The sequence below is a fragment of the Siniperca chuatsi genome, linkage group LG14 (genome assembly GCF_020085105.1).
Source record: "Siniperca chuatsi isolate FFG_IHB_CAS linkage group LG14, ASM2008510v1, whole genome shotgun sequence".
Lineage (NCBI taxonomy): Eukaryota > Metazoa > Chordata > Actinopteri > Centrarchiformes > Sinipercidae > Siniperca > Siniperca chuatsi.
Genome location: NC_058055.1, coordinates 19,866,612 through 19,890,062, shown reverse-complemented (window position 1 = coordinate 19,890,062; position 23,451 = coordinate 19,866,612). Strand labels below are relative to the sequence as shown.

Here is a 23,451-nt window from a genome sequence, read left to right as displayed (position 1 = left end):
AGGGTACACAGGGAGTCAACTTCAGAGCAAAGTCAGATACGATACAACTTCCAGAGGCTGAAATGTGTGTGCAGCTGCTCAAACTTCCAAATGTTTACTTGACATGTAAATCTGATTCTTAGTACTTTTGCCCATGAATATCAATAAAGTTATATCTTACCTTACATATTATCTCACATAACTAGTTAGAATAGTGTTTAGGGTCTCGTTTGCTAAGTGTCTTGTACTTTTGCAGCAAATTAATACTGTAACACTAAGGGTTAGATATTACCAGTAAATATTCTACATACAATAAACATTTTTACCCGTTTCAACAACTAAGCAGAAAGGATACTTGGGCACATCTGTTAAGCAAAGAAAACATGTCAAGAGACTTTAAAACCTAGCCCTTTTTACTGTTGCAACTTGTAAACAAGATTCTTTGGCCCTGCTGAACTGGAGCGCCTGGAAGACTAGAACACTTAGAGGCTGACAGCTGCATTTACAGTGACAGTCCAACACAGCATCCTGTCTAGTCATAGAACTGTGAGTGTGTGTTTGAGAGCACAGTTATTAGTGCATAGTAGCAGTGTCATTTTCCCAGCTGCCTGCTGGACTCTGAGGAAGTCCTAGCAGGATAAACTTTACAAAAGCTTGACAGAGGCCCTGAACAGGGAAGAAAAATGGAGGGGAGTTAACAGAGTCTCTCCCTATCGCTAAGTGTGTGTTTGGAAAGTTGTACAGAAAAGAACATGGATTTTAAACACTTGTCTCCCTCTTCTAAGCGTTACGTTAACTACTCTAAGTGTGTGTGTGTGTGTGTGTGTGAAAGACTTGACTATAGTTGTTCTTCACTGCACGTACAGTCAACATGTGCAAGTTTCTTTATTTGTAAGCAAGTTTGTCGGTATAAAATGCATTTGAACATGTACCTTGAACAGGTGTGTGTGCATGTATGATTGTATGTGTCTCACCATCGGGGGAAGACGCCGTTTTCCAGGCTGGTGGTTTGGCTGCGGAGCCATCGGCGCTGGTAGCTTGACGCACAGCTGCTGGTCAGGGAGGAGCCAGGAGATGGGAAGGGAGTGATCAACAGGCTGCTCAGAGAAGCTAAAGGGACAGGTGGAGGGATGGAGAGAAGGATGGATGGAGGAGAGGAGAGGAATTAAGAGTAAGAATGAGGAGGAGGAGAACAGAAGGGAATAGAGAACAGATGGAGGGAATGGTGGGTGACAAAAGAGAATAAGGACAAGAGTGAGTCAGACAACAAGTGCGTAGGGTTACTCATTCTGAAAGACACTTTGTACACACACACACACACAACCACACATAGCTGGACAGAAATCTAGAGGACAATAACTGTTCTAAGACAAAGAACTTGAAAAGGGCAAACAAATACAGCACACAAAACACAAAGCTAGACAAAAACACATCCAAACACACACCCTTCTTAGAAGCTCTTTTACTAGTAGCAGGTTTTGAGAGCTGCTATATTTAATCCTCTGCATGTGACCTAGGTTTGAACAGAAAGCGCAATTCCCCTCATACCAGTCATGCCAGTGGGGCATGGTGGTGTTTGTAGAGGGGGGTAGGGGGTCAATTTACATTGCACAAGGTTTTCCGGACCCTAGAGGCCATGTAAACACCTCCACACCGCCTTCTACCCCTGCATCATCGTCTTTATTTCTGGTTTTAGGTCAAAATACTTTAAAACACTTACATTTTTTGTCTCTTACCCCGCATATCTCGCCTTTCAAACTCTTTCCATACCGCAATCAGCCTTGAGAGGGTGCACCTGTGGGTTGTTTTAATGAATGGAAAACTGTGCATGTGCGTCTGCATACCACAGAAGTTGCAGCTTAAGCACCACCGGTTAAAGTAACCAGTGCTTGTGTAACTGTTCACACTCTTGACCTTGAACAGTGAAGTTAAAGCAGGGCAACTATTTTGACCCAGGAAGTGAAAAAATATACTCATTAAGTGGATCATGATCAGTCATGTTTTGGCCAATCTGGACGATGAGAGCCAGAGATCAAAAACATTTGTGGGAACCCGTGATGTGTTTGAGACGAAAAGGAGGAGACACAAAACTCTGAGGTGTAATAGTCCAATAATTTCCTCACTTGACCTCTTTAGTCTTGACAAGAATAAATGTGAACCAAATTCAAAGCTCAACTGTAGGGCTGAAAGCTGTGTTGAGTGCAGGTCAATCCAGGCTTTGGCTCCTAGTCTCATTAACCTACCTGACCTGGCGATGCCGCTGTCCCTCTCGTCGTAAAGCCCTCGGCCAGGCATGTCCATGGGGTGACTGTGGCCTGGAGAAGGGAGGAGGAAGATGAAGAGAGAAAGTTAAGGGTTGGGTTAAGGGTAAAGGAAAGGAGTTAAGAGAGAGGGCAGAGGTAGATGGGTGACATAGAAACAGAAAGGAGAGACAAGAAAATCAAGGTAAAAGAAAAGAGTGAGTTAGATAAAGAGAAAGAAGGGAAGCAAAAAAATATAGAGAAGGAAATGAGAGGGGTGACAAGAGAGAGAGAGACAAAAAACAACCGTGAGAAACAGAAAAGGTGATTAGCAAAATGGAGCACCAGGCATGCTAGGGATGCTCTTATCACAACCAAGTCAGAGCCTTGTGGTGCTCCTCTACTCCACACACAAATACAGAGACTAATGCTTTTAGATGCTTCACATCCTCTGCATCCATGTCTGAGCCATAGCAAGAAAATCTCAGTTTGTCTCCAAATAACTGCAATTATTCTTTTTATTACATACAACTGTGCAACTAGGAAGCAGTTTTTCTTGCCATAGCCTGGCCAGTGACTGCATCACCATGCGTAATGGTTCATAAAGTTTATACAGTAAAGATTAGGTTGAAAATGTTTAAAATGGCTGTTTAATGTAGCAGAATTGAAAACAAAATACCCAAGGCTTGGTGGCTTATTCAAAACAAGTGTACCACCATTAGACTATGAACCACACAATCCCTACATGTGAGGTCACCACAATAAAGCCTCCTAACACAAGCAGCAAGAGTAATTTCTACTGTGGAATGGCTATTACTGATTGATGATCATGCTGTTAGTGCAACCTTTGCTTTGTAACACCAAAAACAAGAAGTGTCACAAGCAAAAAAATACAGCAAAAAGCACTACTGTTGTAATAGGCTGTTGCTCACTGACTCACTCTGTCGCTATCTACAGCAGCTGCTATAGCTTTGATGTAACTTCCTACAACAGACATCATGATACGGATGTCACAAGCCTATTAGCTTGTTCTCAAATGTCCTTCTCGTCAACACTTCGGGATAAAATGGGAAAAATGGCAATGCCTCACACAGCAGAGAGGTGTCAAAACCACAAAATTCAGCATTCCAATTTGCAGTTGATATGATTAATGAGCCCACTGTGCTTTATGACCATACCAACATTGCATAACTGACAGAGCTATGCACCATGCCAACCTAAGGCTGCCCTAAACAGGATTGTGGGTATGCAGCATGGCACAGGGAGAAGCTCTTTTTCTAAATCTCACCACCACTTCACTACAGCAAGGGCAGAGGGTTTACCCCCCATGAGAGAGAGGGAGGGAGGAATAACCACTAAAAAATTCTGACAAAGGAGCTCTCAGACCAGCATAATAAAATCAACGACAGGAATTTGTGTTTAGTGTATTACAGTTCATTATTCTATTGCTGTACTCAGTCAAAGTTGCTGTTTTAGAGAATAAGTTAAACACTAAAAGTAAAATAAGTAAAATGTATTTGCTTTAAAGACTTTGTGCAGCTATCTGGATTTTTCTGTCTAGTAAATGCACAAATAGGTACTTACTCTTCCAGCTAGAAAACACCAAGCTGATCAAAAAGCTAATCAGAAGAGAATTCAGTTAATTGCTTTACAGTGACTATACATGGGAAATGCAGTGGGTGTTATATTATGGGTATGAAAACAAATGCTGATATGACACAGGTCCAAGGCTCAAACGATCAGGTTTTTAAGCGTGTGTCGATGTCTGAGGATTTCCCACTGTGCCCACCCATAAGCATAAGCATTTTAGGAAGTGGCATTGTGACTGACATATTACTGGTTTAATACCTGGACAGCAGAGAAAGAGGAATATTCAGTAACTTTCTCCTTTCCTTCAACAACTTCTGCCAACGTGCCCTTGAACAAGGCATTTCACCACCAGCTGCTCAGTGGCCCACAGCAGACTGTGTAACTGTGTGTAACTGTATGGATGTGAGCGAGGGTGTTCCTGAATGTGTACATGCATGCTCAGACAATTTTCACTGCATTGTTAAAAGGTTTATAAGGAAAAAAACAAAAGCTTATAACACAACAGTCCACTAAATATTGGTAGAATACTAAAGATGTTAAAATGCACATTAAGCCTAAAATCATTGCCCAAGTATCAAGGTCACTGTCAAAGACAAGTTAGTGAAAGTATGTGAGTGAAGAACACAAAGAGAAGGAGAAGAAGGAACTACAGCCACCGACACCAATGAGAACCCATGCACACTACTTCTGCGTGTAATACACCTGCAGGCCTGGGTCAGATTGTACTGGCAGATATATTTTATGATTTGTTTGAGAAAACTTTATGGCTGACGGGTGAGGTTGTATTATTTGACACTGCCATTAGCAAAACAAAGGCACAGAAGGTGTTTGAAGCTATACATATAGCCCTGTGATTTACTAAGTAGCAGTTTGTGTTGTTTAGGTTCAATGCCAATTTTAAGTCAACCAGTACTTGTAAATAATAAGTCACATGCAGGTCATTTAATGATGGGGATGTCTTAAAGCAGGGCAAAGAACTGCATTTTCACAGTTATTTGGTGCCACCTGAATTTGAATTCAAATTTAAAAAGGGACAGTTCACCCCCAAATCAAAAATACATATTTTTCTCTCTTATCTGTGGTGCTATTTATACCATCCAGATTGTTTTGGTGAGAGTCCCCAAGTTTTGGAGGTATCGGCCAGAGATGTCTGCCTTTTATGACTATAACAATTGTTCCTACATGACACTGCTCACAACAAGATCTGTGGATTATCTTGAGTAACCAGGTTGAGTGCCATATAGTCAAGTATATTAAAGAAAGGCTGACATCTCTACGGCCTATATCTCTATAACTCTGCAACTCACACCAAAACAATCTAGATGGATAAATAGCACTACAGGTAAGAGGAAAAATATGTATTTTTGATTTTGGGGCGAACTATCCCTTTAAGGGAAGACATTATCTTGTTTTTTGAAAAAGAACATACAAAACATGTCTTGTGGGAACCACCTCAAAGAATTGTTTCTGCAGCTTTTATCTGACCCAAGTTATTTGCAGACGTGCTGTGATATTGCATACTATGACTACTGCTACCACTTCTAGTGCAAGAATCACCACACAGGCATGCAGCCGCTGAGAGTCAAGGCCTGTATGACCACTACTACCGAAACTACAGTCTACACACATGCATGCAACTGGCACACATCAGCAATGGCCAGTTTTAAGCGCCAACCTGAAAAGAAAGATGCGCTCTTGATGAGGCGCAGAGGGCCCTGTTCAGAGAAGGCCCGTCGAGGGCTGCAGAGCTGAGTAAATCCTGCGCAGCACACACAAAAACATGGAGAAGAAGAAAGGGAGGAAGAGGGGAAAAAGACAAAAAAACATGAACTATCGTTAGTGAATGAGTAAGGAGGAAAGCTGGCTGCCTCCTGTCCTCAGACCAGCTCGTAGTAAAAGTTAAAGGAGCGTTTTAGTCTGGAATGAAATAATGACCATAATCTGGTATGTCGGTCAGTCAGTCATACAGACAACCAAGAAGACTGGTATCACTCACAGAAAACACAGCTAATCAAACACATAAATTATGACAGGCTTTACATCTCTGATATGTAAAAGTTGATCATTTTTGTCTTTTCTGTGAGGAAGACAGAGAAAATCCACAAAAGGATAGAATTTGCCAACAGTTCTTTAATATTCTTCTTTCTATTGGGAGCCTGTCATACTCTAAGCCAGACTTGTAGGGTGTTTGTGTAAACAATTTACTACAGAGTTTCACCATGAGTAACAGGTAAAGTCATCATGAGTTTCAGGGAAGCACTAGATGAGTCACAGCAGAGATATTCTGCTACGAGTGTTTGATAGGATAACAGTTGATTCTGCTAATTTGCTGAGAAAACTTGTGTTTGCAAGGCCAGTTTGAAAGGTGCAGGGGAGCAGTAAGGGCAGTTGGCAGAGTCTATCCAGCCTGGTTTGTATTCAAACAGGAATGTTAAAAGGGTCAGAAAGAGAGAAACAAAATCAGCTGCCTCACAGTTCTACCAACACACTTCAACTGTGTAAACTAAATAAAAGGCGAAATTAAAGTTGCACTTGGTCTTAAGCTGTAAATACAAACAATATTTCATACAGTCAAGTAATCCTCCATTAAGTTGTTTGGAGGTTATTCTTGAAGGGAGTTATAAGCACTGACACTTACTGAGGCAACATAAAAAACTAAATAAGATTGACTAAATATATAGTCGTACATGCTTTACAGGTCTTTTCAAGAAGAAAGTAACTACACTGAGTCTCTGGCTATGATCAAAACAAAAACTAAATTTCACCCATTTTCTACTTACAATTCACAAGTGAACTGAAAGGAAACAGGAGGACTGTCATTGGTGTCTTAAGAAGGTTTGGTGTGGCACTGGGTTTCTGTGGTTACCTATGTTCCCTAAGAGACTGCTGGCCCCGGTGTTTTGATCAGGCCTTAGGGTGTTGCTGTCCTGTCCAATGAACTCCAGGCTGTCCTGTAACCTGTGGGAGATGAAACAGAAAAACAAGAATAAAAGTTAGGCTTATGTGGATGATTTTAAAACATGTACCCATAACACGATTATAATGTACATGTACTGTATGTACATATGAAAAATGAAGTGTGAGTTTTACTTGACTGTAAAAGTTGACTTAAATTACGACAGTAAATTACAGTATCTGTAGGAGAATATAGACAGAAAACAGAGACTGAAAGACATTGAGAAGTGAGACAGATGGAGAGGGGGAGAGAGAAAGATGAAATGAGAGCGTATCTGCATGTGCTGGCTTATGGAAGAAGCTGCCATAGGAATCAGAGCGAGAAGTGGGTGTGTATTTGTTGATAAGCGTGTGTCCTTACGTGTTGAGGCTGCCGTACACACTGCCTCCTGTCCTGGCGGTGAAAACCTTACTCAGCATCAGCTGAGGTGGCGATCTGATATGACGATAGCGCAGGGACAAAGATCATCAGCATGTGTGTTCAATTCATGTGCTTGTGCACGTTTTTGTGTCTTTAATATCCAGCCTTATTTGTCTCTTCTTCTACCTCATCAATTCACAACTTTTCATTTTCTTTTTTCTTTCGTTCCTCGTCTCCTTCCCTTCTTCCTTCACTTACGGTACTTACACCACATTTTAACAAATCACCCCAAAATCCAGTACTAAAAGCCATTTAAAATATCAAAGCAAATTTTATTATTCTGCCTTTTTTCACTACAGATGTTTCATCTCCATTTTAAATGGAAAAAAACTCATGGTCAAAGGATGTGTTTTGTTTTTATGCCAGTATGTGAGGAAAAAGCCATTGATGCATCCCTGTTCTTCTTACCTAATCTGGTGGATTTTTAGCGTGGAACCTTTGTAGCTCATAGCCACAGAGCCAAACATCATTTCTCCCAGCATTACCACATCGGACGAACACCTTGAACCCTGGTGAGGATAGGAGAGGAGGAGCACAAATGTTTAATGCTGTTACCCTTAAAAAACAATGACCTCCAGAGTGAACTGAAGGTTTTGTTGTCTAACAAGGTTACTACTACTGGACCTGGACATATACTCAAGCAATTTACATGTGTATATTTGAGTGTTTTGTGTGTATACCTGCTTATGCAGCTCCCAATGTATGGGTATACATATGCATGGTTGCAGAGGAGTAAACATGTCAATTTTACATGCAAGTCTCAGATATGCATTACCTGGAAGCGCAGGCCCTGCTCCTTGGTTTCGGAGGTGCATGAGGAGGAGCTGTCCAGGGAACTGCTGCTGCCTCCTGTAGGCCGGAGCTGGCAGCATTTCCCAAACATCTTCACCTGGCCCTCTGTGCTCTATGGGGTGAAAACAAAACAGTATTATAGGCCAAATGCCATGAACAAAGGGCCATTTAAGTCTGCAGAAGATTCAAATTACATCAGAAAATCACAATACACTTATATACATCATAGATTGAGCTTATAAGAGTTTGACTTAATGATGAAAAAGCACCACTTTTTACCGCTTTCTTTGCAGCCATTAAGGATGTAAACAAACTTTGGCAGCATCTGAAAACATCAACTGAGAGTACAAAGCATACCAGCCACTTGCATCATTTCATCAGCCAAGTCAAGTTTTTTCCTTTTCCTTTCAAATATAGAGAAGCCCACAAAAATGCTCTCCTTTTGACTAAGTACATTCTGCAGCAATGCCTAAACTTTTTGGTTTTTATTTACTTGTCATCCTTGTAAATAATTAGGGACTAAATAACAAAACAAAAAGAATGTGCAAAAACAAGAATGAGCTGGAACCCTTAGCTATTTTGTGCACAGGTACATGAACATCACCAAGACAGATGCAGACATTTGTGTTTAGTTGTTAAAAAGGTTTCTGCCCATTAATGTGGGAATAGCGCATACACGTGGGAATAGATAACAAAGTCAAGACGATTTTATTGCAGTGGGTTTTCAGTTATGGAGGCCTTTGCTAACATAACCGTAATGAGAGAAACCAACAGAGCACAATTCACCTATAAAAACTCACATTCTCTGTCTAATTTCACCCTGATGCCCCGACATTTTAACAAGTCCTAAAAATAAAAAGTCACTGGCCCATATAAAGTAAACCTTTCAATGTAAAAACATAAATGAAGATGAACTGTTCACGTCAAAACCCATGGAAATCTAAATCGAGAGGCACTCTTGTAAACAGCAAACTAAAAGCAATGTGAGCTCTATCAGCCTGTGTCATGTGCCTTCTTAACTTGGCAGCCTATTCAAGAGGAATGCATTTGGGAGGGTGGGGAGTGTAGGGGGAGGGTGTGTGTGTGTTGTTTTTTTTTTTAGCTAGGCTCTGGTAATGGCTCACTTGACACCACTGTCACTTCTAATGTAAGAGAGAAAGAGAAATGAAGGGAAAAATAAGAGGACGACAAAGAGAAACAGAATGAGATGAGAGAGATAGAAAACAGGCAGATGAAGAAAGATTGGTTTTGCTTCATTCTGCTTTATTAAAGTACATTAGTAAACACTGTAGACATGTATGCAACTTGCTGCATACATTGTTTATTCTCTCTCATTAATGAGTGATTTTGTAGCACACACACACACACGCTAATGAAGCCACGCTGATTCTGAGCGAGTGTTTGAGTGTGTACATGGGTGTGTGTCCGTGTCTGCTGCAGTGCAATGTGAGGTGTGTACACAGAGGCCAGCAGCATGTGACTGCCAGTCATATGACTCTTTCTGGAACTCGTGATCGAGCAGCACTGCAATCATTCCCTCCCTCCCTCCACCACTCCAACTTCATCCTTCTAATTCCTGCAGCTTTCTTTTTCTCCTGTAATACATCTATTTCTTTCCTGGACCAGATTTGTCTTCTTTTCTAGCTTTTCTTCTCTCTTTTCTTGCATTTAACCCCCCTCTTTTCTTCATTATTAACTCTTTCTCTATTCCTCATTCTCTCTGACCCTCTGTGCGTTCCTCCTGCTTTTGATCTCTCTAAAATAAATTCCTCTGAGTTGACGAAAAAAAAACAACAACCCCGCCATCATGTGATAGAAGTCACACAGTAGCTGGAAAAGCTCTAACGATGCAGAATGCACCAAAAATACTGACATTGGCCCAGGCAACACTCACACACAACGCACTGACCCCTGTTACATTTCTCTATGCATTATCTTGTGGTTTTGTAAGAGCTCACTTGAAACAAATGTCACTGCTTCAGTAAATCCACATATATGAATTGAGAAAGTTGAGCAAACGATCCAATCCAAAGATTCAATGTCAGGGTGTCATAAGACAGCAGGAGTGTGTGTCTGTGTGTTTCTGTGTGATGGCAAGTTTATGGACATGATAATGAGGCAGATGGACGGACAGACAAGAGAAGGTGAGGCAAAAGAAGAGCACAGACAGAGAAAACCTGGATAAAAAGAGACAGGCCCAAGAGGAAGCAAAAAGATAGGTGAAACAGGCAGGCAAAAGGAGGCAGAAGAGACATGGTGAGAGACAAAGACAGACAGGAGGGATGGGGAGGTGTACAGTGAGAAGCCTAAGACACTACAAGACATTACGAAGAGAGGTAGAGTATGGCAGGGAGAAAAAGGATCAAAAACAAAGAAAGAGGTTGAGATAGAGAGAGATCTATAGGTAAAGAGAGATTTAGGAAGAGAGGTAGAGAAAGCATGCATTTTTTTAAAGGAGAGGGGTAGAGAGTGAAGGAAGATTAGACATTGTTAGATAGAGACAGAATAGAAAGAAAGGCAGATAGGTAAAGATAAAGAAAGGTAGAGAGGGATTTATAAAAGATTACAGAGATAATGTAGGAAAGATAACCAGATTAATTTATAGCAGCAGAGGACAGTAATCAGGACACTCAAGAGAGACAGTATTAAGAGACAGAGAGGGGAGACAGCAGATTTAGAGAAGGAAGATACAGAATGGGAGGGAAATTTAGAGAGGGTGAGACCAGAGCAGAGATAGATGAAGACAGACAGACAGAGAGAAAGACAGACAGCGAGTGACACGGCTGTCATGTGAGGATGAAAGAATGCTGCTTACACATGAGCTGTCAGCTGAGGCTATTATTATTGGAGATAAGAGCACCAGAACAAACCGGTCAGGGTCAGACAGGAACACACAGCAGCCTTATGAAAATATTGGGCATGTTATTCAAAATGAAAAGGAAAAAAAAGAGTGGTGACCGTGCGTCGCCTTTTGATGGAAAAATCAGCGGGCAGGTGCAGTATGGGAGAGGCCTAAAGACATAATTGACATGTTTGAAAGCTATTGTTACACACACCCTGATAAAGACTGCTACGCTGTAGTAAAACACTTCTTATCATCATGTCTCACTAGCTGAAACGGGTGTGTTGACAAATAACAAATGCTGAGTCTCATGCACTTACTGACACACACAAATAGACTACCTGTTTGACATGGAAAATTGATCATAAGACTTTTCGGCATCCATTGAGTCAAAGGAAGACCGGACCTTTTGTTTTAGAAACTGCAGAGAAAATAAAACTTTAGATATTAACAAGCACTCATTCAACTGTTTTTTTGTAAATGACCTAGTTTTTTTGAAACAGTTGAATAAAATTTGGAATCCTACAAACCTATAGAAATATTTTAATATTAATAGCATCCTTCTCAAATGGGACAAAAGATATTCCGTCATTCACTAATGCCCTTTAATAAAACCAATAAATTAAATAAGTAAATAAATGTCTAATAAATAAACAAAAAACAAAAAAAAACCAAAAAAAAAACACACCCACAAACAGGACTTGTACACTGTCCAACAGGACACATTCCCTGCCTTCCATTCTTGATCCCTCAGTCAGCCGCTGTTCACTGTGGGGCAGTGAGGCGTCCTGCAGGATAAGCAGGATAAGGTGCAGCCTGTGTCCTCTGAACATCATGAAACAGTCACATGACTTCTATTGCATGTCACGCCCACGTTCTCTGCAACTCTGTTTTTGCTTGTGTCTATCTGTCTCTCTACTCTTATCTTTGCTCATTTATTCTGTCTGTGAGCTTTGAAGGTCAAAGTTTATGCAAGTTTATCCAAATTTAAATAATTTAAAACCTTTTAAATGCTACCTGAACTGAACAAAAAAGAAACAACTGTACCTGTGACTGAATAAAGCTAATGAAGAAGTATAATAAATAGGCACGATAAGAAAAGGGGAAACACAAAAGTAGCTGTTGCTCTGCAATATATTTTCACATCGTATTTCCTATCAAGGAAATCTTTAAAAGTTTCAGTCTTTTAAATAAGACATGCAGCTACTCTACTGTATCAGTTGAATGCTGACATAACAGCAAGACCTGGAACAAACAGTGTCTTTTCATTACCATCTACAAAACCAAGGATGGGCTTCCAAATGACAAAACAAAACAAACATGTAACTCACGGTGACAGGGGTTTCCTCCGTGCCCCTCTTTTTGGCATTGGAGTCGAAGAGGACATTTCTGCCGCGCCTCTCACAGTCCTGGTACACTATCAGCCTGATCTGACTGGGCTCCAGCTGGGGGATTGGCCAGCTAGATGGAAGGAAAGATAGCCAGAGGAGAGAGGGATCAAAAGAAGTGAAGACGCAGAGAGCAAAGTGATGTAGAAAAAGACAGTTGGGGGATAGGAGGATGGAAGGTGGGAGGGTGAGAAAAAATAATGTGATTAGTACCAATAAACTGATAAAGCGGCAGAGATCAGTCAGATGAAACAGAATGGGAAAAGTGAAGAAACATCTCACATTTTCTTTAAAAAAAAAATCTTTCACGCATTGAGTGTTTCTTTCAAGAAATTTGCACATTAGAGACAATGAGGTTATGCTTCAGTAACAAAATATTCCAAAACAATCTGGTGCAGCACAGTATTGAATGAAGCCGTGGAGCAACATATAACTTATCACTGCCCTTAAAGACTGCCCTTAATGCAACTCAAGATGAGTCATCGAAAAATAATGGATAAGATTTATAGTCATATTGAAGATTTTGGGTATTAGTTTTTAAAGTTATAGTTAGTTAGTTAAATTTATAGTAGTGGTACATTACTTCTGGCAGGAAACCGTTAAGTAACAGAGTTAAGAAACAGTTCTACTGGCAGCCTCTGCTCCATGGCTGTTGCTAGGTAACCTGTGGTTTCATTCTTATTAATGCTGGTCCTCTCAGGTAATATTGCGAAGGATGTTATTGCATATTTACTATAGTACTGTGGGTACTAGCAGCCCTTCACAGGGCTCTGGCAGTCCCCTCTGCTTCTGGGGAAACTCGGTCTCCTGGTTGATTTAGTAAGGGCTATAAAGATGACAGGGGATTGGACCAACAGATAGACAGTCGAGGATTCCTGTCTGATTTGACGGAGAGATGGGTCAGGCAGATGGACACAGAGCTGGACCTAAATATAGCCTTTTATTGGGGAGCAGGGAGCATCCCTAAACACAAGTGTTTATAGTAAATAGATTGGTGGGTAGGGGTGGAAAAGGAACAGTTAAGTCCATTTCACTTGCCAACAAAATAGCACAGACAAGCCCACGTTCAAAAATGGCATTTCAATTGTTGGTCAGCGAACCTTGACAGGGCAGGGAATACCTTTGTGTTGGTGTATGGTTCTGTGTGTGTGTGAGAGAGAAAATCTATGTGTACATTCCCATGCATGTGAGCTACCATTTACCAAACACTGGTGTCAAAGTATGACCCGCATTCTTGGAGGCAAAATTATTCAGTCTTGCAGGGGAGCAGGGAGTCATGTGCTGCAGCTTGCTGCAGTGTTAAGTTGTCAAACCAAAGTCATTTGTCAGATGGGGCCTTCAGAGGCAATCATACAAGAGTAACTTGCTTGGGGACTCATACAGGAAAAATTGAGCTGCCTCACCATTTTTGCATGGAACATCTCCAGCATTTAATCCTGTAGCTCACTTTGTTTTCACTTGCCAGAAGCACTACCTACCAATATGGACTTGTGTGTAGAGAAATTGAACTAAGGTGTTATAAAACACAGTTAAGTTATGTTTTAACAGGTGGTGCAATCACTATTTCACACAGGGCCATGTAGGTTTGGATTTTGTTTTCCCTTAATAATAACAACCTTCATTTAAAAACTGCATTTTGTGTTTACTTGTGTTATCTTTGACTAATCTTTAAATTTGTTTGATGATCTGAAACATTTAAGTGTGACAAACATGCAAAAAAATAAAATAAAATAAAAGAAATCAGGAAGGGGGCAAACATTTTTCACACCACTGTACTCCGAGACCCAAAATATTGTCCACAATATCTCTAGCGAATAACATATTTAGTCTTGTTTGCATTCAGGACTAATTTCAAATTAAATAGTGCATCTTGCAATTTGTCAAAGGGTTGTTGTAGGATTTCAGTGGATCTCTTGCCATGGTAACGACATTCGAATTTGCCAGACTTGGGGTTTACATTGAATTGGGACGATTGTTGCAGGTACACAAGCTGATGGTGGAAACCAGGCAGTAGTCCATAATTCATTTTAGACCAATACAGAGATGTGTTTGCAAATGACTTAATCACTCGACATATATCATCCAACCAGGGTCTGCATAAGTTGAACACAGTTAAGATACTACTTGGTTGGTGAACGGCTGTTCTATTGTTGTTCTTCTGCTCTTTTGTTTAGACCAACGATTAATGGACGTGAATGTTTGATCACTTTACAAAAAACAAAAACATCTTCAGTTTTCTCCTCCTGGCTCCTATCCGAGGGGAGACCCAACCTCTTAGCCAGTCTGAGTGCTAAATGGGTGACGTAATGCTTGCCTGGCCTACATAATGAGCTCAAATTGCATTGTATGGGGCTGGGTCATTGTTCAGCTCATAGACTTGTGTGTAAGATTACACATCAGGCGGTCGTTTTAGTCTGTCACATGCCTCTTTGTAACTGGACTACTACTTTCATGAGTGGTTTATTTATAAATTTGACTTTGCTGTTGCTTTTCATGTGTTCAGCTTTTGTATGTTTTGGTTGAAACTGCTTTCTTCCATTGAGAAAAGTAATTTCTGAAAGGTCCTTTTTGTAGCTACCATTGAGTGATTTAACCTTTTAGGCAATTATTTGGTGTTCTAATACAATTCTGAATGAACAAAATATGAAGTTACATGATCCTGTTTACTTTCTGGCCAAATATGGGTGCTACAAATACAAAAATAAGATAATGCGTTGTTTTTAGATCAGCCGAGAGGAGATCTGCATAATTTGACACCAGTTCACTGCTCCCTTTGTTTTAAACGTAACAGAGAGAAAACAACAATGAAATGCAAGGAAGAAGGAATAAACACAGGACAGAAAACTACAAAGACAGCAAAAAAGCCCATTTATAAGCAACAGCAAACAGAGTGAAAAATGTTCACAAAAACAAAGAGCAAAAGTAAAGACGGGGTTCACAACATGGACCGGAGTGAAACAGAGACAAAGAACAAAAGCTGAGAACAACAAAAGAAAATAGGAATGCTGAATGAGAAAATACAGCATTGAAGGTCGATGAGAGAATACCAGAATTAAGCCTACATAATATAATAAAAGGTCATAGAAAACAGAAACGCAAAAACATCTGAGATAGACAGAAAAGCATTTGAAAGAAAAGACAAGACAGAACAAGAGCAAACGAGGAAGTATCCCATCAGTGAGCTTGTGACAGTCACAGCGCTGACAGAAGAGAGGGGAGTCATTCATAAAAGCAGCACATGACTTCATGACTGTTACATACTTGTACTGTTTTGACCTCAATTGTTTAAAATCAAAAATGACTCACACACACACACACACACACACACACGTATTCATTTCCTTTAACAATTTGTTGATCTTAAAAGAAAAGCCCAGGCAACAGTTTTATTCAGGATACATTTCAAAATGCCAAGACAACAACAAGTAGGGCCTTAACTTTTTTTTTTTTTTTTTAAATGATTCACCTTCTTCCTTGACAAAAGTTATCAAATCTGAGATCAGATATGTAAAAGAGAAACTCTTTGAACTCCGCCCTAACACATATGCAGTTTTTTCTTATCCGAAATCACAAGAAAAATAAAAGCCGTGCTTTACCACAAACCCATTAATCTTCATGACGTAACAATGACCTCAAATGATAGAATCAATCTTTGTCATCACCACAGTGCCTGATGCGTGAAACTACAGCCTTGCAATCTCAAACTAAAGAGGTGTTGTCCAGCTGGAAACATTCACAGGTTGCCAAAACTGAAAATAAACAACAACAACACAAACATTGATCTCAAACCTCCTTTGACCAACACTACCATGCCCACTTGGATGCACGTAAGCCTGGTTAAATATTACCAACTCCTACCTGGGCATCATTGCGAGTCTGCCAGTCTTTCCCCAGCCCTCTCTCTCTCTCTCTATTCCTCTCTCTTCTCCCTCAGCTAAAGCAGGGTCTAAGAATAGCGGTGAACTAAATTCACACAACAACATGAGACTGTCAGGTGATCGCAGGAGCACTGTGTGTGCTGGACGGTACAGAGGCAGCAACAGCAGCGAGCCCCGACCGCTGACTGCCAGAAAGCACAGTGATAAGAGAGTGACAGTGGGGATTTGTTTGTCCCACTCTCTCCCTTGTGTTCCCTCTCCACTTCTTTCTTTCTTCAACAGATTTAAAACATGTGCGTAAATGTACAATTTGTCCTCTTAACAAAGAAGTCTTAGAAGAAAGAGCAGGGAGACAAATTGCTTAAAGAAACCACTCTTGCTGTATAAGTGAAAGCTTCCCAGATGTTAATTCCTCTTTAATTCTTCCTTTACAAATAAATGGATAGTGGTTAGTTTTGTGACATGTGGCAGCTTATTGAAGTCTGTAGCAAAGTAGGAAAATGAGGAGTAAGTCAGTTGGGAGAACTGAAACTTTTGCCATCACAGATCTGCCACAAAATTTCAGTGGGTTATCATTTAAGTTCCTAAACTCTGGTGACTGTGCTTAACGTCTAAAGTGTTACACTGCATCATTTGAATAGTACGGGAGATAAATTATTCTACCACGAAGTTGAAAATGTATAAAAAGGGGTTACATGAATCATTTTAGATCAAAACAGAAATGTAGCATCTCTCCTTTTCAAATATTATGCAGTGATACTAAAAAGATGGGCTGGTTGCAGCCTTAAAGCTGATGGGCTACATTTTTTGATACCACTGTGAAAATATTCCTCTCTCCTATACCGTATCATTTAGGGTAACGAGACTTATAAATTTGTGTCTCAGAGATATTTGAACATAATAAATTCTACAAATTGAAACTGTCCAGGCTTAATTAATGACCTCAATAAATATCACTGGCCAACTGTAAGAATAATTTAAGATATCAATATTTCAACATCTGATTCTATCAATTAGTTGCCAAATGTAGCTGATATATACTGTAAGTGCAGTTATATTTTATATTTCTGGCCTTTAGTTGATGCCCTTCTCCAGAAAGCTTATGTACTTTGATAACTACTATTACTAAACACCCACAAGACCTTAACGACATTCATGTGTCCAGACATTTTTGTGCCATTTCTGCTGCAGACGACAGCCCATAATCAATGCCATCATAAAAAACATTTGGACTGTACACCAATGATATATATGACTACATTACTACAGTAAGAAACCAATCATCTATCATTCTCACTGACATGCTTTTCTGGGTTATGTGGATTTTGATATTTAACTTGTACCAGCTTAGGGTAGTTAGGGTTTCACTGCTGGCCCTAGTGTTGTCAACCACTGCAGGTTGTTTGACTCTGCTGGTTGTACACTATAGCTCTTCTTCTGCTGAAATGTCATTTAGTGTGTAAAGGGAGCAACATATGACAAAGGTCAAGAGTGAAAACTAAAACCACTAACACTGAGAACAAAACATGCGTGTGTGATATCTAACAAACTACACCAAGAACAATCTAGATGAAGCAAGGCTAGTTTTCCATAAGGGCAGCCTGCTCTGTAGGTGATGATTGCTGAGGTGACCTGTCCTGAAAGAACACTGCACAGGAATACCGCCAAACCGATATCTCACACTCTTAAACTGATTGCATCGCAACTGTGTATTTAGTTACATGTCTCACATCAGTCCCTGCACCTTGTCAAACTGCTGGATGTTTAATACACATGTATGAGTCCAGGCACTGTTAATAGCTTGTTCTGTGCTGTCATGCTACTTTCCCATGATGGAAGTACACTACTGCTAGATATGCATGGACTTCTTCTGTGTCACTGGACTGACACAGAAGAACACTAATCACATCTAATCTTTTAGATATCTCCAGCCTCATAGGGGCACCTTCTGCACATACATTCTCAGAAATGCATAGATGCACTAATGCTTCCCAAGGTGTGCCTGCTTGTCAAATTTGAAAACTTCCTTGTTGAGATTGGTGTACCTGTGTAATGCTATAACATTAACGCCTAATAGAAGGAACACTCCTTTGGTGCTGGAGAGGCCAAGACCCAAATTCTACATGGTCAAACACAATACATATACCTCTTGTCACACAGACACAAGTGCTGCATTTTCTTGAACTAACAATTGTTTTGCTCTGGCTAACTTCTAGTAAACAGCAACTCCCTCAAGGAGCTGGCCCACATGGCCTGAAAGCACCTGACTACCTGCATACCTGCTGGTTTCTTTTCTGGTTATGTTCCATTAAGGACTTCTGCATTCCAGCAATCACATGATTCTGAGTGGGTGAAGATGCTGCAACGCCCAGAGGTTACTGCACTCACAGCTACAACACATTCAAACATTGACTGGTTGAGGGGACTCATATAGCCAGAGGCTGATATCAGCTGGAATTAATCTGTACATTTTCAGAGTCAAAAGGAGTCTAAGTCACAGCGGTTGTAGACAATAGACAAAAACAAATGTTATTACATATCATAGAGATTCTAGGTAAATTAATAAGAACCGAGAGTAGTATATTTTTAAAAAATACCTAAGATTTACAAAAACACTATATAAAAGAAAATAAAATCTGTGGAGTAATATTTATATATAAGTAAGTATAAGTAAGTATATTTTGTGAAAACTGTTTGGGGAGAAAGTTTTTGCTGTTTTTTGTATTATTTAATGACTATGTGGACACTAGGGATCACTTCTGTGTCACAACTTCATCTGAATCAGCAACACATGACAGAAAGACAGTGATGTGAGTACGACTGTGTCTCACATAGAATCACATGAACGTATCATCAAGCTGAACAGGAGTGGTGGAAGCTATGTAGAAATCAAGGCGTGAGGTCAATTTTGCTTTCAAGATGAAAAGCAGATTTGCGTCTATCACGTGATGTTGCAGTTGTCACATGATGGATTAAAATTAGTTTAGTAATCAAAGGGACAGAAAGTATCATATGATAGACATGATTAATTGCTCAGCCTTAAAGCAAAGTGATTATACTGTCAGTCACCACACCCTGCCTCTCTGTCAAACCACCTCCCCCACCTTCCTCCTGGTCATTTATCTCATTCTCCTACTTTCTCATCTAGAAGGCTGAAAGTAGGCTAATTAGGTGATGTGACTTTTTGGTTTGACTTTCAGGGTCCCAACAGACAAACTAATCACACTGCTGGTTATCTGTGGATGTTAAATTCCATCTCACTATGTCTGCCCTGTGCTGATAAGAGTTTTGTGATTTAAAAGGTTGCATCTAATAATTTTTGTTCTTAAATTTACCTTCAAGGTTAAAGTGAACAAACATGTCATATTCCTTTCGATGGAAGTTGTCATCCAAAGGACCTTATGCTCCGACGACATATTTATGGAATAGGTCGTCCAAGTGAAAACAAATAAGTGGACCGATACTTAAATATTGGGGCAAAAGCTGGGATAAAAATTAGGACTAAATCCTCACCGGTGTTCCTTGTTAATTACCGAACTATGGTAAATGTAGGCAGAAACAATGTTCTACAGTGCAGCCATTTCAGCAGCAAATGGCCCTGGAAATAAATTCACACTAACAGACAAGAAATGCTGAATGCTGAGAAGAAAACAGGTATCTTGAGGCTCATCTTAGGACAAGGCATTTTAAAATTATCGTCTTACATGTTTCCCTTAAATATCAGTACCCCCAATTTTCCTTTGAATTTTTAAATTGAGTGTCACATGTCACTGCAGAGGCCAGTATAACCCATAAAGATCACTACAGTGATCAGCAGCTCAAATAGTTTTTTGGACAGTCAAACAGCTCAATTTCATCATTAAACCAATCAATTAATCAGTATGAAAAAAGAAAGAAAATCAATGCCACTATACAATAGCCAAATAAGTCATGATTTATACTCATTTCTCCAGAATAATTACTAATTGAAAAACATATTGTTTGAATCAAAAAATGGTATACCATGCCTTGACCCATCTTTGTGAATATGAATAATAGCTAAATATCACATGTGTACTGTATCCAGAGTATACAGTACACGTGATATCACCCAACTCAAGACATCCCTTTGGAGTAACAGTCTGTAGTCTGTAGTATGTGTAGCACTGTATCTGTGCACTTCTTTTGAGGCCCTGCTGCCCTTGTATCATGTATCAGCATTAGCTGTGAAACTGGAAACTGATCACCAACAAACACTTGATGATTATGGAGATTCTGGAAGTTGTGGAAGCTGCACAAAGTTGTCAAAAAATACAGGCTTAACATTAAATTTGCTTGGCAAGTTCTCCATTTTTACAATTTGTCATGTGTTGGTACGGTCATGTCAGGTCTTTCTAGATTATAGTAAACTAACAACTACCCAATCAATCATCAACAACAACCAACTAATAACCCAAACGCATGAATTGATGTTTGTCCTAACAAAGTATGAGGACATCTAACTAGATGTTAAGCCGACATACTAGCACTGACCAGAATGCTATTGCGTGTGTGTGATGTGTGTGCAGCTTTTACATAAAACTATATCTTTACCATGGCCCGGCAGTTCTGAGAAGCCTGAGTGTGGTCACTTAAAATAGCCCTGATAGGAACCTGATGACAGCCGCCGTCTTTACAGAACCCTGGCAAGCCTGCAGCATTCACACACACACACACACAGGAGAAAGTAGCCTTGCAATGTAAAGCTATAATATATACACAAATCCATGACGCTAACATTCTTTAAACATGCACAAGCAACAAAAATACTGTGTGAGACAAGCAGACACACATACACACACACACACCTCTCTACTTATCCAACTCTAGCTTTATGCCAATGACTGAGAATGCAGCCATTTGATCGTACCAGAAACATGACAGCCCGAGATTGATGAAAGTACACACTGGAGGAAGGACCCCACTCCAGTCAGGAACCTGAGACACTACTTCTCCTGTAAACTAGGAAAAAGCATGACTATAAATATATCTGATGTGGTTTAAAATTTTGTTTTGCTATATGCAACGTCATGCATTTTAACAGAGCAAGGAGGATTCTGAGATATGTTCCTCCCAGCGGTGTGATGCATACTCATATCAAATATGATTTAGTCTATATTGTTTTTTAAATTTGCCACAAGCATTCACCTTTATTCCACTAATTCCCATTTCATACAACTTGAAATTGCAATGTGCACCTAGAAAATGAATCAGGTAAAAACTTTGAGCTGGCTTTATTTTCATTTTCTCATTAAGAAAGACTCTGGTGCTCTGGTTCCAAGAGTCTATACATTAGACAGCCAAGTGTTTTTTTCCCCTAACAACATTAAAGGTGAAATATTCAGTACAAGTGAATCAGTATCCCCTTATTTGTATAAAACCTCAGAAAAAATACTTGGCTTTCAGACTTCACTTTACCCCTTTTTAAAACAAATTTGGGAATTGAGGTCTTACAAAATTGTGTGTAAAAACAAAAAGGCTGCCCACACCTGTCCCATCCTCTCTTACTTAAACACACTCCCTCCTTTTTGTATCTCAGCACAAACACAGCTAGGCTACTGAGTTGTATGGCCTGGGTCAAGAAGGAAGTTTCCTCAGCAGGCAGCAGTGGCAGGGGTCAGTCTGGCTGTGGGGGGAGGACAAAGCTATTGGCTGACGATCAGGCCTCTGACTGGCTTCAGGATGAGCCAGAAGCTCTCAGTGTAATGTACAGTATGCTGTCCCTTGTCAGGTGCTGCAGCCAGGGAAACAGGAGAGGCTTTTTAGGCTTTCCTCCCAGGGTCAGCCAACCTGCTACCCTCTGTGGTATTCTGGAGGGTGCAGTGCTATGCTCTGACAGAGCTTTGGGTGATGCATTATGCAGGGCAACAGGGGTTGCAAAACAGCAAAACAAAATACACCAAAAGTAATACAAATACAAAATGCACTTAACAAATGTAATATGCTACTCTCCCTGCTCATGGGCTGCAAAATATCATAAACAATGAAGACTGCTGTACAAATTATGTAAATATACTGTTTTAGTGCTTTCATGATTTCTTAAGTTTATTATTTTGATTATCCCAAATCCACATCATCGCTGATCTATTAGTAGCCCTAACTGCAAACAAATACAAGACAGGAAGGTCAGCTGCAGTTTTTATAACATTCCTTCTTAGCTGAAGATCAGAATATTGTGAACGTCACCATTTCTGCAGTCCACTTCTGTCAGTCCAGTTATACCTTATCCTCTCCTCTGTCCATCCCCTAACTTTGCCTGCTCAGTTCCTGACCATACAGACTCTCCCCTCTGTTTTCACTATTTCCCCCTCTCCCATCAACCAGGGCCTTAATAGAATTCCACAATTCCCACCTCTTCTTTTCTTCTAACTGGATCCACTTATTCTATCCCATCCTCCACTTTTACACCGTCTATCAGATGTTCTCATCTTTCTTTTCAAAAAAACCCCTCTCATTCACCAATATAACCCTTATAACACAAAATGGTGTATTCTAGCCTATTCCTACTACCACCCAAGTGTCCTCTCCATCTATCTCTCCCTGTCCTTGCCTTTGTCTTCTCACAGTTCTGCCCTCTTCAGAGCAATTCATGCCTGATGAATGGGGAGCTCATGCCAGAGGTATGAAGAGCACAGCTGACCACTGAGGTAACAGAAACGCCTGCTGCCTGCCTGTTTGCTCTAGGATTGAAGCCAGCCAGCCAACCACACACACAGCATTTATCACTGGGCACAGGGAACCTTTATGGCCATGGAACGTGCGCTGGCACAGACATGGGCCAAAGGGCAAGTAGGGGCACCTTCCACCACAAGGAGGTCAGCTTTTCAGATCCATTGGTAAATATATCTATCATGGGTGACAGGCCTAGAGCAACATTTTCCAATGCAAGTGTAAAACTAAAAAAAGCATTTTCCCCTTGGTGGTAGACCTGACCCTGACCCAGAATGTGTGTAGGAACATACACAGGGAAAGTGCAAATCAACTCAGGGAGTAGAAAGTATCCTACTAGCCAGCTCAATGATGCATTGCTCAGTCAGGTTGAATTTAGCCTTAACAAGTACTTATACTGCTTACCTGTCATGCTTTACATGTATGGACTTATATTCTGAACAAAAGAAAAAAAGAAAGAATTTAAGACAAGTCTTTATATAAATCTACCTTCATTACATTTACTCTATTTTAACACCAGCAGCCCCCTCTGCTAAGATGCCTTAAGCATGACAGCGTTGCGCAAGGACTGCTTTAACATGTCACTGCAATCATGAGTGTATCAATATTTTGCATAATGCATCAATATGATCAAACAAGCCTGGTATGAGAGCTTGAAGGATAAAAATAAAAGAGCCGA

The 23,451-nt window shown here is 40.2% G+C and overlaps 1 protein-coding gene across 7 annotated transcripts in view; it reads right to left on the bottom strand.

Annotated features, from left to right (window-relative positions):
* The window catches only part of fnip1 (folliculin interacting protein 1), a 40,631-nt gene that overhangs the window by 15,839 nt on the left and 1,341 nt on the right, over positions 1-23,451 (bottom strand). The window contains exons 1-10 of one of the 7 annotated variants that reach the window (XM_044223535.1): positions 16,066-16,207; positions 12,151-12,280; positions 11,161-11,240; positions 7,961-8,089; positions 7,594-7,694; positions 7,126-7,200; positions 6,676-6,767; positions 5,485-5,568; positions 2,223-2,294; positions 954-1,089 (exon numbers count right to left, since the gene is read on the bottom strand). In XM_044223535.1, the coding sequence (XP_044079470.1) occupies positions 954-1,089; positions 2,223-2,294; positions 5,485-5,568; positions 6,676-6,767; positions 7,126-7,200; positions 7,594-7,694; positions 7,961-8,068 (668 nt within the window). In that variant the 5' untranslated portion in view covers positions 8,069-8,089; positions 11,161-11,240; positions 12,151-12,280; positions 16,066-16,207. The other 6 variants (XM_044223534.1, XM_044223531.1, XM_044223529.1 and 3 more) reach the window with 6 other exon arrangements.